Source organism: Pygocentrus nattereri, chromosome 5 (assembly GCF_015220715.1).
Source record: "Pygocentrus nattereri isolate fPygNat1 chromosome 5, fPygNat1.pri, whole genome shotgun sequence".
In the NCBI taxonomy this organism is placed as follows: domain Eukaryota; kingdom Metazoa; phylum Chordata; class Actinopteri; order Characiformes; family Serrasalmidae; genus Pygocentrus; species Pygocentrus nattereri.
The window spans coordinates 25304803-25321727 of NC_051215.1; the positions used below are offsets into that span (position 1 = coordinate 25304803).

Genomic DNA, 16925 nt, shown 5'->3' on the forward strand with positions numbered 1-16925 from the left:
TCCTCCTGGGTGATATGAGCGCGAACGCAGGCAAGCCCCTGCACCACGGGCTGCGCCACGACTCCTCACCAAAGCTGGATCTCTATGCCTTACTGTGATCGCTGAAGAAGAAATCGGCACAGAGCGAGGAGGGCTGGTTTGGGGAGGGAGGAGGAGGAGGAGGAGGTGGAGGAGGAGGGGAGGGGGGGCAATGCTGCGTGGAATAACAGCGGACATGCCTGCCATGGGGACATTCAAGCACATCCTGCTGCTTTTCGCAGGTCTGATCACCGCAGCGAACGGTGAGTTTCCAAAGTGCTTCTCTCTTTCTGCGGTGTTGGTTTTGTTTTGGCGTCAGCGCAGTCGGCCTGGAAGAGCGGCGGACTTCTTCGTCAGGTGTGCGCCCCCCTCAACACCCTCCTCTTACCCCCCCATCCATTCCCACCAGAGGAGCAAACGCTGTGCGCGGATGCTTCATTGCTTTTTTGTGGTGGAGCGACTTCACAACAACTTGCTGTTGCGGCTGCAGCGTATAAGTTGCGATTGCGCCTGTTGGAAGCTGGCGCAAACGGATAGGAGCAACTGCTAGGCTTGCTGTCTGATATTGAACGTAGGCTGAGAAGTGGTGGGGGGGATCCCCCCCCCTCCCAACTTCAATCCGAATGGGTGACTCATGAGCTTGTCATTAAGGCGAAATGGCTAAATGTAGCGTGGAAAGAGCCCACGACTGCGCCCGGCGTGCCAAAATGGGAAAAGAATGGAAAGATAACGCGTCCAAGGGGATTTTAGTGCTTTTGGTTCTGGTTTAGAGAGGGAGGGAATTTGGGGAAACAAAGTTAGGCCCAGCCTAACGGACAGACACAGTGTGGGATAAACTTTTGTAGAGCGCAGGGAGCCAATAAAGCCCAACGCAGCAGGGCCCAAACAGGCGTCCAGCTCCTTCTATTAACTTAGTCTGTTTGACATTGAGTAATCATCACGACTTGTTGACTGAGCCTTCGCCAGCCTGGTGCCTCCTTCACAACGACGCTGATTTATTTAACCTCACTGTGTGTATGAGACCATGATGACGGTGAGGGTTGCAGGCAGCAGGGTGGGAAGCCTCCATATCTGATCTCTGAGGGCTTCGTGGTCGAGCAGATTGACTTGCTTTTCAGCTGCTCTGACCAACCTTGGAGACACACCTGATTCAGTTAATGAAGGTCTTCAGGGGCGTCGGGTGTGTTGGATCTGAGCTCTCCAGGGTGGCAGACCAGGGCTCTGTCCGTCGCGTCCGGTCTGTTTGACGCGCTCTAGCTCCGTGCACGCGCTCACCGGCCGTCTGGACGCTCGATGTAGATTCGAATGCGTCCCCAAACGAGCCCACGTGCCCAGGTCAGCTCCCCGTCCGCGGGTTAGGGGATTGGAGGGGGAGGGGCTCCTCTTTAACCCCCATTCATCTCACAGCCAGTCTCATTTATTTATGTAACGAGCACCTTTTACCTTCGCTGACCCGTCAGTGAGCTGGCTGTGTGGTCCCCCTCGCGCTGCTCCAGAGGAGTTAGGAATGCTCGGGCCGCTGTTTCTCAAGCCGGAGAAAGAATCAGTAGTTCATAACTGGGATGTAAAGAGGGGCATTAGAGTGCTTTGAAGTTAAATAGTATAGATTTCTTTACAGTGGTGGTGATAGGAACCAGGGGTCACCGTGACTACAACACAAATATAGCCATTTTATTTACTATCCAGAACCACCAGTGAACCTACACATGTCCTTTGAGTTTGTGTGTGTATATGTATAATAAAATGGATACGCACACACACACACACACACACACACACACACACACACACACACACACACACACACATATATAAATATGTGTGTGTGTGTGTGTGTGTGGCTGTGGCTGTTGTCAGAAGAAAACCTTGTATCTCCAAAATTGTAACTTTACAGGAGAAGGAAAAAACCTTTGCTTTTAACAGAAGTCAATGGATACAGACTTTTTCCAAGTCATTTTGGGCCGTTTCTTTTAGTCCCTTCACCATGAAATTTACCTGCAATGTAAAGGCCTAGTCTTTCTATTTGAAACAACTGAAAACATCTTAGCTCAGCATTTTTATTCTATTTTTATTCAGCCAAAATTATGTAAAGTATGTCAGCCACTCTCTACTTTAGGGGCAGTCGTGGGCTGGAGGTTAGGGAACCAGCCCTGTGACTGGAAGGTCACTGGTTCGATTCCCTCAGCTGACAGTCCATGACTGAAGTGCCCTTGAGCAAGATACCTAACCCCCAATTGCTCCCCGGGCGCTGTGGATAGGGCTGCCCACTGCTCTGGGCAAGTGTGCTCACTGCCCCCTGGTGTGTGTGTTCACTAGTGTGCATGTATGTGGGTGTTTCACTGCACGGATGGGTTAAATGCAGAGGTCTAATTTCACAGTGTGTATACACAGTGACAAATGGTTGTTAATTCATTCATTTTCAAATTATGTGAAAATCAGTAAAATGACAAAAGTGGAGATACGAGGTTTTGTCCCAACAGCAGCGTGTGTGTGTATATATATACAAACTCAAAGGACGTGTAGGTTCACTGGTGGTTCTGGATAGTAAATAAAATGGCTATATTTGTGTTGTAGTTATGGTGATCCCCACTTCCTATCACCACCACTGTAAAGAAATCTATACCATTACATACCAAACCACTCTAAATGGCCCTGTTTACATCCCAACAATGAGTTATGCATATGCAACTATATATATATATAGTTCCCATCACCACCACTGTGAACCATTCAGACTCTATAAGTTTCTCTAGAATGGAGCATTTCACACCAACCCCCTTTGAAGGACTTTGTTTACATCTGAACCGTTAAATTATGCAGAATTCTAAAGAAATCGTCGTAATTTTGCTTTTAAAAAGAGTTCTTTAGTAAAGTCAATGGATATTTATAGCCACAAAGACCTACTTGAATGCATTGTTCACTCTTTGCATCAAAGAGTTCTTATATAGTACCAAAAGAAATGATTCTATGACTATAGAAGAGTGTTTTTCTGGCGCTGTTTTTTGTAATGTTCTTTAAAGAGCCATACACGGCAGGTTTTCTATCAGAGAGGAGAGTAATTTGGCCATACAGCCTTACAATTGCTTCTTCAAGGGTTCTTTAGTAAAGGCAGTGGTTATACTTAGAACAGCGAACACCCAAAGAATGCACTGCACATGTTTTTGCCAAAAAAATCTAATCAGTACCAAAACAAGTGGTTTTATAATCTGTAACAATGGCAGAATTTTGGTGCAATTTTATGAAAAAATACTTAAAAAAAACCCAACTAGACCAGGTTTTTCATCATAGAGAAGAACCATTTAACCTTGCAAAAATAATTTTTGCATTCAAATAGTTTGAATGTTTGTGGTTCTGTATACAATCATTGCCGTCATTAAAGAACCCCAGAATGTCTAAGTGGTTCTGTGATGGAAAATCTGTAATATATGGTTTTTAAACCGTCTAAAATGGCTCTAGATACAACCAAGGAGGGTTCTGTTTACAGAAACTTTATACTGCAGAGTGCCCTTTTTGCCAGGAGTAGTTTACCTGGGAAGGAGAAAGCTTCATAAGATTATTGAAGAACATATCCAAATAAATAAAAGTACTGTATCTCCAGAGTGGTAGCTCTCTAAGAGAGGGCAAAATGCTCTTAATTTTTAATGTAAATTAATGTAAAGAAATTTCATTTCACAAAAAAGTCTCCATAGACCATAAAGGGTAGCGGCTGTGTTCAAATCATGTGTAAAAAGAAAAACTGGAAACAATTGCGATACATGTTTTTTTAAATACACAGTGAGGTGTTTCATCCCTGTTTGTGTGAAAGTAGTCCTGTATGATGCCAAGATGACCATTGCTGAGGCATAAAATGAGCATCATTCTCTCAATCATGGTTCCGCATCAACCATGAGTGAAAAAGAAGAGTAGCACATAAGCACTCAATTTACATTCAAGCAGCTTGATGCTAGCTTTATGTTACCCTGCACATATTTGCTCCTGCCAGTATTTACAATCATTCAGACTGTCCAGACTGAAAAACTGTCGCTGCCAGTGGTCAGCAACAGTGTTTGATGCAACCTTCTTGAGCATGAAAGGGGCGCAGGCACAATTTAACAATGTTACCCACTCGCTAAGAGATGTCTGGTTGATGGCCCAAGGCAGATCCACAGTGACAATTAGATGACATTGAGTTGTTGCCAAACTACAAGACATTCTGAATGTATCTGACCTCAAGCCCCACATGCAAATGTGACATTCGGGGTCTTGAGGGACAAGAGATTGAGCAGAGGCATTTTAAGGCCCTGTATATTAAAACGCGAAGGCCCATGTTGACTCAAGCCGCCTAATTGAGTTGAAATGTCGCTTTGTTGATTAATGAAAGTTAATTTCTCTCATGCGCATAACATTGATATAGCTTTTAAAAGTATTTTAAAGCTGCGATATTATTCAGAAGTTGATTGATTTAGGCAGGAATGAGATTTATTACGTTTCTGTTCTGCCTCCACATACATAAACCAACACGCAAAAACCCGCATGTTTGCCAACGTTGTGAGGCAGCTAAAAAGAGGCCTGTCAAATAATTAAAATGCTGATCCTGTATAAACATGCCACATCACTAGAATGAAGTTGATTAGTCTGGCAGATGCAAAGTTAGGAGCCAAAAACATCAATTATTTACTGGACAGCTGGCTCCGATGTGGCAGAGGAACCTTTTATTTTAAGTCAGTGACAGCTCTTCCCTCACCTTCCCTTATTTCTTTGTTTTCATCGCTTTTCTTTCTCTTTTCATCCACTGATTCTTGTGTGGTCATCACTTCTGAGGCGTCTGGGTTCCGGACAGGATGGGCGATTTAAAATACGCATGTAGAGAACTCTCTCATACATATATAACCGATTAAAGCATTTGCATTTCAAAGCAGCCCCAGTCAGCAGAAACGGTGTTGCTTTTTTCATCTATTAATGTGATTTTAAGGTTATGGAGATCAGCAGCAGAATAAGAGAAGGTCTAAATGGCTTGCAATTCAGAAAAATATGCATTTTAATTAGGCCTCAGGTTGGCACCGTTTTGGGTTCATTTGAACAAGGTTTCTTGTTTCTTGTTGCTTTTCGGTTTATTTTTTCATTATGTCTGATGTTCTGGCACAGACGAAGGAGCCGATGACACTAAGCTGATAGATTTGAGACTAAATTTGGTCAGGCATTTTGTGAAGAGGGGGAAAAAGTGGTTCCAAAGCATGGGAAAAAGGAAAGATGTGAAAAATGTGCTTGTATTATATTGAGTCAGGAGACTTCAAGGATTTTCTTTCTGAAGAGGCACTTTATATGCGCTCTAAGTCTGGCCATTGTTCCATTTAACTGCACAGTTTCAACTTTTCCCTTCATGCCTTTCTTTCCCACCCCTCATACAAAAGGGTCCTGATTCTGAAGGTACGTTGGAGCAGAGAAACATGTTGGCAGCGCTTTAGTGATACCTAAACCTGGACTCAATATCAAACGCGTCCAAAAATGAAAAGTATCAGGCTCTTCAGAAAAACGCAAAGAAAGCCGTAGTGAAGGGTGTTTATATAGTCAATTATTGTAAAGCTACACTATGTAAGGTTTGAGGATTTGGAGCCCTCTCTGGTGGAAATGTGTAATTGCATGCAAAATGTGGAAGAACATTTTTGTAACATGGGTGGTGCTTCGGACCCCTTCCCCGAGCGGAAGAATCTGATGATTGAAAGAGAATTCAAAGAGAACTCAGTCAAAACTCGGTGAAGGATGTATCTTTTGAGGATGTGAGTGAAATATCTACTATTGTCGTCCTATCTTCATCAAATGCTGATTCTATATGAGAATCATATGGTCATATGAGACCTAAACAGTCTGACCTCCTTTTAGTGCCTGTGTATGTGACGTTAATACACAAAGACGTATGACGTGTCCTGAAAAACATCTGCAAGATCTGATGCCTTTTCAGGGTGAATCGCAGCACACACACACTATTTTAGCTGGTTTTTATTCTGCTGACTCAGTAATGTTGCTTCTTTTAATTCTAAAAAAATCTTACATAGTGCAGCTTTACAAATGGTGAAACTGGGCATCTAGCCCAACCTCAGTAGTGCAGGTGTGCTTATTGACAGATCAAGAGTCTGGACATACGGATGGCAAGGGAAGAGGTGGACATGAGTTCTGGATGGCAAGGGAAGAGGTGAGTTCTGCAGTCGACAACAGCATCAGCTTGCCCATACAGTCTTCCTCAGATTTTGTAGCTCAGTTGAGAGTTTACAGAACAGCAATTCAGTACAGCAGTCCCAGTCCAAAATCTAGTGAATGGCTGAAGGCTAAACTGAGGACAGCATTTTTCAGCTGCCACCTTTGTTGACAACATTTAGTTTGACAGTGTTCACGCTGAGATAACGATAATCCGTGCTTAATAGACACGTTGTTTTGCATTTAATTTACCTTTACAATGGCCTGTAGTGAGACTGATTATAGAGAAAGCAAAGGAAAGCAAAAATGTTGCACTTTGTAGCAGCTTTGTGGAGGCAACAACTCCCCCACGCTCACTGCATCTGGTGAATCAGCATGGCGAGTTTATACATGTTGCTATGGTTGTTACTGTTGATAGCCACACACCTTAAAGTAAGGGTTCCTAAATGGTTCTTGGCTTGGTGGTAAAGTGGTAAAGAATCTTTACACTCTTTAAAAAAATCTTCTTGCCCATCTCATGTGCAAAAGTAGTTCTTCCATTAAAAGCAGGTTTCTCTATAGCAGAGGTCTTTAATTACAATTCAGTAAGGTCCAGTCAAAGAAAATATCCTCAAGCAGAGGTCCGGAACATCATAATGTCTAACTTGCATCATGACTCAGGATAGGATTGTGCTGTGGACCTGATTTGGCCTGCAGGCCTTTTGTTTGACACATGGGATATAGAATGAACAAAGTTATATGTCACATCCTATTGTTTTTTTTTAAATGAATGAAGTGCAAATGGGGCAGCACGGTGGCGTGGTGGGTAGCGCTGTCGCCTCACAGCGAGGAGGGCCTGGGTTCGATTCCCCGGCCGGGCGGCCAGGGTCCTCTCTGTGTGGAGTTTGCATGTTCTCCCCGTGTCTGTGTGGGTTTCCTCCCGCAGTCCAAAGACATGCACTCAGGCCAATTGGACATGCTAAATTGCCCCTAGGTGTGAGGGTGTGAGTGAATGTCTGTTGGACTGGTGACCTGTCCAGGGTGTATCCTGCCTTCCGCCCGAAGACTGCTGGGATAGGCTCCAGCATCCCCCTGCAACCCTGGTGGAGAAAATGGAATGGATGGAAAATGGATGGATGGATGGATGAATTGCAAATGAATGAAGGGCAGCGATATCATACAGACCTAATGACAGGTCTCTACTTCTATGTATGAAAGTGTAGAGCCAATGTATAAAACACAAGGCCCGCGGGCCAGATCAGCAAGATATTTAAGTTTTCCGTTCCCATTTCACAATGCACTGCGCTACAGGCCCCAGCATACACTGCAATGTAACATGTGCACTAACAACAGTGTATTGGATCATTGAACAGCGTATTACACCTCAGTTCTACACAGCTCTATGCAATTCTACACCAGTCATATCACCAAACATACTAAATTAATTTCAGCTTTAGTTCAACCAGTATAAGCACCTAATGTCAGCTGAGCAGCTGGGAAATTGAACCTGAGTGTTATTGAATTTGTGGCAAAGAAAGGATGCCAAGTGTCTAGTTCAGGCAAATATGTAAGTAACTTTAGAAGACCTACTTCCATTTAAAGTCAGAATATTTGAAGTGCCCATGTAATATTTCAAGGTCTACTACAATTGTTTGTATTTTACTGCTGAAGTTTTTGCATATTTTGAGTAAACAGTGGCCAGTTCAGGTCATAGCACTCATAGCACAGCATTAATTAAAAATGAAATAAATACTTTTTTTCTGGCCCACAGATTTGTTGAGATTTTTTAATATGACCACTTTAGTGGTTGAGGTTGACACCCCTGGTATAGGTTACGCATAGCATCACACTGTTTTTTATGTATTCATTTATTTTTACACCATTACAGCTACCTTTGACATTGCATGAAAGTTTCATGATGAATGGATCCAGTCAGACTGCTCCAAACTTATGTAGATTATTTAAAAGTTGCTGCATTGCATTGATGCAGTCATGGGCTGGAGGTTAGGGAACCAGCCTCATGACCGGAAGGTCGCCGGTTCGATCCCCAGATCCGACAGCACATGACTGAGGTGTCCTTGAGCAAGACACCTAACCCCCAACTGCTCCCCGGGCGCTGCGGATTGGGCTGCCCACTGCTCTTAAGACAGTGATGATATGTCTTGTGCATTCACAGAACATGGTTATAAAATGCATCACAACAAACAAGTGCCCTGGCTGACTATAACTATTACAGCAATTCCCTCAAAACAAGGAATTAAATGTGCCTGTGTTCTGAATTACATACCCAATTAACTACTCATTCATGAACCAATTAATATTTCAACCATGCCAGTTAGATGCACAGTTCAAGTTCACACTAGCTGTGGTGTGACTGCGTGATGATCCCGTGACGCTGATCTGAAGTGCTGGTTTGCTGGTCCATCAACGCAGCAACAAAATGTGAAACTAACTTGAATATCTAGTTCAATATTGGCTAATTGAGTGGGAGGAGAGCTTTTGAATCTTCCTCTCTCTCGTCACGGCATTTCCCCAAACACTCCCACAATATCCAGTAGCTGGAGGGCTGGAAGAGTTTGAAAAATTAGTTAATTTTATTTAGAAATGCCATCAGCTCTGACTAAAAACATGAGGGAAAAATTATAGAGTAGAGTGCTGGAGCCATAGGCTAGCTGCGCACTACTGAAGCAGTCTGCTTTGGGAGAAAATGATGACTTTATAGGCTGTATCACAGGGCCAAGGAATTTCTGACAGAACAAACATTCATTTTTGAACCAGTGAGCTGGGACTATGCAGACTATGCATGCGTTGAAAAGGAGAAAAAGGGTCCAAATTGCTTTTTTTTTTTTGCTGCGTATTTGTCATTCAGATACATGTGCTGTAGCAGATTGTAGATGGGATTTCATGTGAAGATGATACCGTCTTCGTGAGAGCAGAGCAACTTTAATGCTTCTTGCACCCAAACACAGAGAAATAATTCATTTCACCAAATGGTTTGTGTTTCCTGCTCACATCTGTTTTGAATGCAGGCCTAGAAAAGCTCATGGTGCTCACACAGACAGCTTCTTCAAATGACAACACAGAAACAGGACTAATGGCTATTGAAACGTGAATTCTTCCTGAAAAGCGATGGCCTTGATGTTACAACTGATCACTATTGGCAGTATAGAAGGGGGAGCCAGCAGGAAGCTTCTACTGTTCACCTTGAGCTCATGTCACTAACTGAGATTTCCTCTGAATGAGTTCAACTGGTGCTATTGAAATGTACAAGGAGTATCAGCACTCCAAATTTAGACTATTGTGTAAGTTTTTGGTGCTGCTGTTTCTGCAGTAAGTACAAATATCTATATCGCTATTATCATTTCAGTCGGAGCTGGAGGTTATGTAGGCAGCTAGCCAGTGCTTGGAAACAGAAGCAGCATTATGTTTGATGCAGTGCAGTGAGTTTTGGCACGGTGGTCTTCAAGAAATGCCAAGAAGTTCCTCTTTACTGCAGATAAGGCGTCATGATCCAAACACAAACAGGTTTTGGAATATGTTTTAGGGCTAGGCCTTTCATCATTCATCAAACTGACAATTAACTGCATTACAAAAATGTATTTAAGTTGTCTTGAAATAAATTTTGTTGTGTTCATTGTATGCAGCTACAAAAATATGTGTTCAAAAGTAGCCACTAAAAGGGAAACAGCTGGGGTTTAAATAAACAAACATTACTCACTGCTGTCTTCAATGGTGTCTTAGCAACAAGTCTGAAGTTAGACTGGGATTTATTTATTTTTAAACAAGTTTTAATTGTCAGGCTCAATTCACAATGCAGTGAACAATGAAATATACATATAATTGCAGCTTAATATCTTTTCTGTCTTTTTAAAATTTTAAATAAAACTGTCAAAGGCAACAAGGTTTATATATATATTCATATATATATATATATATATATATATATATATATATATATGTAGTAACTGTGACTATTATTTACTTGGCAGATATCATGACATGATATATATATATATATATATATATATATATATATATATATATATATATATATATATATATATATATACAGGGGTTGGACAATGAAACTGAAACACCTGGTTTTAGACCACAATAATTTATTAGTATGGTGTAGGGCCTCCTTTTGCAGCCAATACAGCATCAATTCGTCTTGGGAATGACATATACAAGTCCTGCACAGAGGTCAGAGGGATTTTAAGCCATTCTTCTTGCAGGACAGTGGCCAGGTCACTACGTGACGCAGCCCAAGCCATCACTGATCCACCCCCATCCTTCACTCTGGGCATGCAACAGTCTGGGTGGTACGCTTCTTGGGGGCTTCTCCACACTGTAACTCTCCCAGATGTGGGGAAAACAGTAAAGGTGGACTCATCAGAGAACAATACATGTTTCACATTGTCCACAGCCCAAGATTTGCGCTCCTTGCACCATTGAAACTGACGTTTACCATTGGCACGAGTGACCAAAGGTTTGGCTATAGCAGCACGACGTGTATATTGATCCTGTGGAGCTCCCGACGGACAGTTTTGGTGGAAACAGGAGAGTTGAGGTGCACATTTAATTCTGCCGTGATTTGGGCAGCCGTGGTTTTATGTTTTTTTGGATGCAATCCCGGTTAGCACCCGAACATCCCTTTCAGACAGCTTCCTCTTGCGTCCACAGTTAATCCTGTTGGATGTGGTTCGTCCTTCTTGGTGGTATGCTGACATTACCCTGGATACCCTGGCTCTTGATACATCACAAAGACTTCCTGTCTTGGTCACAGATGCGCCAGCAAGACATGCACCAACAATTTGTCTTCTTTTGAACTCTGGTATGTCACCCATAATGTTGTGTGCATTGCAATATTTTAAGCAAAACTGTGCTCTTACCCTGCTAATTGAACCTTCACACTCTGCTCTTACTGGTGCAATGTGCAATTAATGAAGATTGGCCACCAGGCTGGTCCAATTTAGCCATGAAACCTCCCACACTAAAATGACAGGTGTTTCAGTTTCATTGTCCAACCCCTATAACTGCAACCTGAATTGCAAACTAAGTCATGGCTACAACTTAATTATCTTATTCTTGTGGCTACAATTTATCTTATTAATACCCACCTTACTGAGGCAGGGCAACGTGTTACTTTTACTAAGAGGGATGTCACCAGCAAGGCTTGCTCTACCCCAACAGGAGCAAAATCTGCAGCTGCAAGGCCTTGACAAGCTTCTTAGGCTGAACCCCACAGAACTACAGAGGTTTAAACATACTTAGCAAACACATCTGACAGCAAATGCATCTACAACAGCTTTGGAACAACACACAATGCAATTGTCCACTAAATTCACCCCAAAAAGGTAAATGTCAGATGGCAGGCTGTTGCTAGCTCCTATTTTTGGGTATCTTTTGCCCTTTTGAGAATTTTGATCAGTTTGCTGGCATTTACTTGAAGTGTTATATAAGAGTTTCCTGAAGCTTTTCCCTTGAGTCTCTCTGCCTTCAGATCTACAGCATCAATTACTCTCAGTGTATCTTTGCTATGTGTACAATGGATGGCGTATTTCATCCTATTGTCCAAGACTGCAGCTCTCTGCAGTTCTGGATTCCAATGATCTTTTCAGATGGATCGGTCAGCCCTGCGCAGACACTTGAACTCAGACCATGCGGGCAAGAGAGAATAGGTGAGTTAGTGGCAGAGAGAGAATGAGAGAGAGAGAGAGAGAGAGAGAGAGAGAGGGAACAACTTCCATCTAGCCCAGCAGAGTCTCTGTGACTGACAAACGTGAGACACGCCAAATTAAAATACCCGTGTGATGTCTTCAGAGATAATTACACATCCTTATCCCATCTCAGTGTCTCCAAATGATGTGACATTTTTTCAACATCACAGAATCAGCTCAACACTGTTTGCATACATATTACACACGTATGCACAAACAGTTGTCTTTGTCCTTATATTTTATTCGTCTCCAATATTAGAGCAACAATATGGTGCTCTATATTAGATACCAAACTTTGGGCACAATTGCAACCTGATACTCTGACACATGGAGTAATATAAAATGCATTAGGTTTACAGCAGTTCATACCAGAGAACATGTTAATAAACGTTATAAATAAATTATAAAAGTATAAATCATAAATGAGCAAGACTTCCACATATAGGCGATTCAGATCACATGGTATTGCACATACAATACCAAATATAAATGAGATACTCAGCAAGTAATTAAAAAATATGAAAAGTGGAAAGTAAACAAAGAAGGTGATTCATGATGGTCTGTATGAACCAATTTTGGAACAATTAGCAACAAGGGCCTTTGTTAGCTATTTGGAGTTATTGTTTCATATGCTTGTTTTAAAAGCCAATGCAATATACTGTGGAAACATTTATTAAAAGGATGTTTTTCAGATTCATAGTGACCCTTCTGGTGCAATGGAATAACTAAGCTTTTAATTTGGACTGTATCTGGAAATTTGATGTTATTATGGTTATATAATATATTACTGATAAATGTTAATGGATTCAATCCTTATATATGTATATGTATACTTTTTACATTGTGTGCAGATTTCATGATGAATCGACCAATATAACTGTCACAAAATTGCTTGGAAAAAAAGTCCGGTTTCATTAACTTACTTTGAAGGTGGTCTATGCTTTTTCCTTTTTGGAGATGCAGGATTTTGTTACGACAGCATTATATATATATATATATATATATATATATATATATATATATATATATATATATATACAGGGGTTGGACAATGAAACTGAAACACCTGTCATTTTAGTGTGGGAGGTTTCATGGCTAAATTGGACCAGTGTAAGGGGAAGCGAGGAGGCGGACGCACATGCTGAGATAAGCGAGATTTATTATGGGCAAATCCAGGGTCATAGTCAAAGCGGTCCAAGGTCAAAGAGCCAACACGGATAGAACGAGGGTGAGACATGATAGACGGCAGAATACAACACAGACAAGCACATTCAACAGAGACGGGTACAATCATACAAAGACTGGCAAACACAAGGGGCAAACCCAGGGCTTAAATACATGGAACAATGAGGGACAGGTGAACACAATCGGGGCCAAAACAAACGCACATGGACAGGACTGGGACACCAAAGCAAAGAAGCGCATGGCGTGGGAGGAGCCAATTTTGACAACCAGCCTGGTGGCCAATCTTCATTAATTGCACATTGCACCAGTAAGAGCAGAGTGTGAAGGTTCAATTAGCAGGGTAAGAGCACAGTTTTGCTCAAAATATTGCAATGCACACAACATTATGGGTGACATACCAGAGTTCAAAAGAGGACAAATTGTTGGTGCACGTCTTGCTGGCGGATCTGTGACCAAGACAGGAAGTCTTTGTGATGTATCAAGAGCCACAGTATCCAGGGTAATGTCAGCATACCACCAAGAAGGACGAACCACATCCAACAGGATTAACTGTGGACGCAAGAGGAAGCTGTCTGAAAGGGATGTTCGGGTGCTAACCGGGATTGTATCCAAAAAACATAAAACCACAGCTGCCCAAATCACGGCAGAATTAAATGTGCACCTCAACTCTCCTGTTTCCACCAAAACTGTCCGTCGGGAGCTCCACAGGGTCAATATACACGTCATGCTGCTATAGCCAAACCTTTGGTCACTCGTGCCAATGCCAAACGTCGGTTTCAATGGTGCAAGGAGCGCAAATCTTGGGCTGTGGACAATGTGAAACATGTATTGTTCTCTGATGAGTCCACCTTTACTGTTTTCCCCACATCTGGGAGAGTTACAGTGTGGAGAAGCCCCCAAGAAGCGTACCACCCAGACTGTTGCATGCCCAGAGTGAAGCATGGGGGTGGATCAGTGATGGTTTGGGCTGCCATGTCATGGCATTCCCTTGGCCCAATACTTGTGCTAGATGGGCGCGTCACTGCCGAGGACTACCGAACCATTTATGAGCACCATGTGCATCCAATGGTTCAAACATTGTATCCTGAAAGCGGTGCCGTGTAACAGGAAGACAATGCACCAATACACACAGCAAGACTGGTGAAAGATTGGTTTGATGAACATGAAAGTGAAGTTGAACATCTCCCATGGCCTGCACAGTCACCAGATCTAAATATTATTGAGCCACTTTGGGGTGTTTTGGAGGAGCGGGTCAGGAAACGTTTTCCTCCTCCAGCATCACGTAGTGACCTGGCCACTGTCCTGCAAGAAGAATGGCTTAAAATCCCTCTGACCACTGTGCAGGACTTGTATATGTCATTCCCAAGATGAATTGATGCTGTATTGGCCGCAAAAGGAGGCCCTACACCATACTAATAAATTATTGTGGTCTAAAACCAGGTGTTTCAGTTTCATTGTCCTACCCCTGTATATATGCCTTCCTAAGTTGTGTCCACCTTATTAAGGCATTACTTAGTTTGCCATTTAGTTTGCAAATATATAATAGTCATGACTAGCTTGTTCCCACACCTTACCAAGTCATGGACGCTACTCAGTTATCTCATTCTCATGACTGTGACTTGGTTATCTCATTCTGATGCTTCACTAAGTCATGGCCACTATGTAATTATGTCATTTCCAGGTCTTATTAAATCCCAGCCACAACTTCATTATCTTGGTCCCATGCCTTAGTTAGTTGTGGTCACTACTTAACGATCTCATTCTTGTGGCTACAAATTAACTGTCTTGTTCCCATGCCTTACTAAGTCATGGACACTATTCAGTTATCTCATTCTTGTGGCTGTCACTTGATTATCTCATTCTAAGGCATGGTCACATTATAATTATTTCATTTCCAGGCCTTATTAAGTCCCAGCCACAAGTTATCTTTATCTCTTTATCTTATTAATCTTGTTGCCATGCCTTAATAAGTTGTGGCCACTACTCATCCATCTCATCTCATAAGAATAGCTCAGCCAGTTTGCACTGAAATCCCTGTAGTTACTAAATATTAAGCATTAGTATGTAGAAGCCTGGCATTTCAAGGGGCAATTATCTCACTCTCGTGACTCCGACTGAACTATCTTGTTTCCATGCCTTACTAAGTTATAGCACATCTTGATTATCTCATTCTTATCCCGTAATAAATTCGGTCCATGTCTTGATTATTTCACGCCAAGTCCTCAATGTTATTAACTTATTCTCAGGCCTTACTAAGTAACTTAATTATCTTGTTCCCACTAAGTTGTGATCACTACTTAACCCTTTACATGGCCAGAGCCCACCAGCAGGCCCAAAGTATTATTGAATACTTCTATAATTTAAAAGTAGCACAGCCAGTTTGCATTGAAATCTCTGTAGTCACTGAATAATAAGCCTGGGATATTAAGGGGTAATTATCTCATTCTTGTGATTCTGACTTCACTGTCTTGTTCCCAAGCCTTACTGACTTATGGCCACATCCTGATTGTCTCATTCCCATGCTTTAATACAGTAAGTTGATTATCTCACTAAGTCATGGCCTCAATGTTATCTTATTCTCAGCCCTTACTAAGTACTAAGTAACTTCATTATCTTGTTCCCATGCCTTAGTAAGCTGTGACCTTGCATTATTTTTATTAAGATAAGATGTCACTGTCAGGGCTCTGTATAACTCTACTGGTTTGTTAGGTGTCACTGTTGGAACTAATGAAGCACAGGTACGGAGAAGCTATTGCACAGCTTAGTAGGAACATTAAACAACTGCATTTTTGCACATGTATTTTTTGGGTCTTGTTAAAACTGCTTTGCGAGATATTCTACTCCATTGAACTTTGTGATCACGCATTACATTTCTTTAAAACAAGACACTGATGTTTGGTTTGAGTTTTAAACATAATCCCAGCAGCCTATAATAAGGTAAAAATCACTACCCCCATTGCCTATTAGGCTGTTTGTGATTTCAGCCACTTTTAATTATTTGCGCAGCTATTCAGAGATCAGATTAGCAATCATTTGTAGCCGTACTGCTGAGGCTGGCTGTGATTGCTATTGATTTTGATTCTGTTTTTGAAAATCTGTGTAGTTGGACTCAAGCCCATTGATATTCACCAGCATGTGTTTAAGACACACGTCTGAAACTGACTCTTGCTTTCAACTTGTTCTGTTTATGAAGCTCTGCTTCCATCGTAAATGACTTTAAGGCTTTTTCATCTAGATGTAAATTTGTCTAATCTGTTCTGTGGCTGAAAATTGTAACATAGCAGTTGTTGAGAACAAGCGTCTGAACACGGCACGTTTCTGACCCAAAAAATAACCTGCCGTCTCCTCACCGATCAGGTGGTAGATGAAACTCTGACTCAGGTATAAGCTCCTCAGGTGAATCTCACCTTGCGCAGGTTGTTATTGAAGGCGCAGAACTCGTCACATATCAGCGGCGCCTGTACTCCATTCATCATTTCGTGCATAAAAGTGTCTGACAGTGCGTCTTGTAGCAGTCCGTGTTGTTTGCCTGTCATTTTGGCTCCCCTAAGTAACAATTCTTATTTGCTTTTGCCAAGATGCAATTGAGCATAGAGGGTACATGTCAGCCATTGGCAGATTTGAAGACCCCCTGCTGTCAGGCACCTACATCTATGATCTGTGAAAGAGTGCATGGCACATTTCTCCAGGGTATTGACTTAAATGATTTAAGCGAACGTTAAAATGTTATTACATGCCGTGAGAGAAGATTTTTATCTGTGCTAAACCAACTGGAAAGAGAAGGTGTGGCCAGAATGGTCAGCTAATCTTCAAAGTGCATAGTGTATCTCACAGTATATCAGAGGTTTCACT

At 42.0% G+C, this 16925-nt stretch overlaps 1 protein-coding gene across 2 annotated transcripts in view; it reads left to right on the plus strand.

Annotated features, from left to right (window-relative positions):
* Window positions 1-204: 204 nt before the first annotated feature.
* Window positions 205-16925, plus strand: part of LOC108425438 (CUB and sushi domain-containing protein 1) — a 664112-nt gene continuing 647391 nt past the window's right edge. For both annotated transcript variants that reach the window (XM_017694090.2, XM_017694091.2), the window contains exon 1: window positions 205-281. In XM_017694090.2, the coding sequence (XP_017549579.2) occupies window positions 215-281 (67 nt within the window). In that variant the 5' untranslated portion in view covers window positions 205-214. The remainder of the gene's footprint in view (window positions 282-16925) is intronic.